This window comes from Meles meles, unplaced genomic scaffold, assembly GCF_922984935.1.
Source record: "Meles meles unplaced genomic scaffold, mMelMel3.1 paternal haplotype, whole genome shotgun sequence".
Classification (NCBI taxonomy): Eukaryota; Metazoa; Chordata; class Mammalia; order Carnivora; family Mustelidae; genus Meles; species Meles meles.
The window spans coordinates 52,544-54,456 of NW_025721373.1; the positions used below are offsets into that span (position 1 = coordinate 52,544).

Below are 1,913 nucleotides of genomic sequence, written 5' to 3' on the forward strand. Positions count from 1 at the left end.
AGTCAGAGGGAGAAGCAGACTCTCCAAGGAGCAGGGAGCCCGATGTGGGACTCGATCCCAGGACTCTGGGATCATGACCTGAGCTGAAGGCAGTCACTTAACCAACTGAGCCACCCAGGCGCCCTCCTCATCAGGATCTTATTAATACCACTTTTGTATAAAAAACACAAACTTATGGAAGAGAGATTGTATACAACTGCTCGGATATAAGGAAAAACATCCAAATGTTCCATGTCCTAAGACCCCCTGGAAAACTAGTAATGGCTGTATCCTTTCTGTGAAATTCATTCACAAAATCTTACTTATAATTATGTCCAAGCACCAATGTCAAAAGCACTAGCAATGAGAAACAACAGTTTCCAAGTAGGCTTTATTCTTCTTGGCTTCACTAAATGGCCCCATCTGGAAATAATTCTCTTCTGGATAGTGATCATTTTATATGCCATGATCATCCTCTCCAACTCAACCATTATCTTGCTCTCTTGTGTGGACATTCATCTCTACACTCCCATGTATTTCTTTCTTAGCAATCTTTCCTTCTTGGATCTCTGCTTCACTACAACTGCTGTGCCTCAGATGTTGTCTAATTTGTGGGGGCCAGACAAGAGCATCACCTACACAGGCTGTGTCATTCAACTATCTGTGTTCCTCTGCCTTGGGGCAACAGAAGGTGTTATGTTGGTGATGATGGCCTTTGACCGCTATGTTGCTATTTGCCAGCCTCTGCATTATACCATCATCATGAATCATCAGTTCTGTTGGAAACTGGTACTAATAGCCTGGCTGTCTGGACTGATGGAATCTGTAACCCAATCTCCCATCACATTCCAGCTTCCTTTTTGCACCCACCACCACCTGGATGATTTTCTGTGCGAAGTTCCTGCCTTCATACGCCTAGCATGTGGAGATACCTCAGCCATTGAGTGGCAAATGACCATCTCTGCTGACCTTTTCACCATTGTACCAGTGGTATTGATCCTGACTTCTTATGGCTGTATAGCTCGAGCCTTGGGGAAACTCCACTCAGAAGAGGGAAGGAAAAAAGCCATTGCCACCTGTTCTTCCCACCTTATTGTGGTCTTCATGTTTTATGGGACAGTGGCCATGGTTTATGCAGATCCTAAGAACCACTTTGCTTCAAATTATGGCAAGATCTTCACTTTCTTCTACACTTTGGTCACACCACTGTTGAATCCTCTCATCTATACTCTAAGGAACAAAGAAGTAAAAGATGCTCTGCAAAGACTGCTAAATAAAATGATGCACAAATGAAAAATGTCCTTCTGAATCAAAAAAAGGTGTTGAAATCATGATGTTCTTATACTCTCCATTAGAGAGTCACTGAATTATCATTTTACAAAACAGTAGTTTTAGTTTAAAGGCAGTAATTTGTAACTTACTCTTTATTTCTATGGTGTTACATAACATATTGTTTAAAAAATTCTGTAGAGACATAATGACAGTTTTTGACACATAGTAAGTATCCAGAATATTTGTCAGGGGGAAATGTTATTTTCAGAGTTAACTTTTGAAGAATATTTATGATTTCTCTTGTCCTTGTTTTTGTTTTTATTTTCTCATTTGTTCTTATTTATTATGTTCAATTAGTCGACATATAATAAATCATTAGTTTGTTTTTTTTTAAAGATTTTATTTATTTATTTGACAGACAGAGATCACAAGTAGGCAGAGAGGCAGGCAGAGAGAGAGAGAGGAGGAAGCAGGCTGTCCACAGAGCAGAGAGCCCGATGCGGGGCTCCATCCCAGAACCCTGGGATCATGACCTGAGCCGAAGGCAGAGGCTTTAACCCACTGAGACACCCAGGCGCCCCTAAATCATTAGTTTTTGATGTAGTGTTCAACAATTCTTTAGTTGCATACAACACCCAGTGCCCATCACAACACACTTCCTT

General features: G+C 40.9%; 1 protein-coding gene across 1 annotated transcript; it reads left to right on the forward strand.

Annotated features, from left to right (window-relative positions):
- The first annotated feature begins 342 nt into the window (after positions 1–342).
- Positions 343–1,272, forward strand: LOC123936334 (olfactory receptor 15-like). The gene has a single exon (XM_045996950.1). It carries the CDS (start codon positions 343–345, stop codon positions 1,270–1,272), a length of 930 nt encoding a protein of 309 aa, XP_045852906.1.
- The last annotated feature ends 641 nt before the right edge of the window (positions 1,273–1,913 follow it).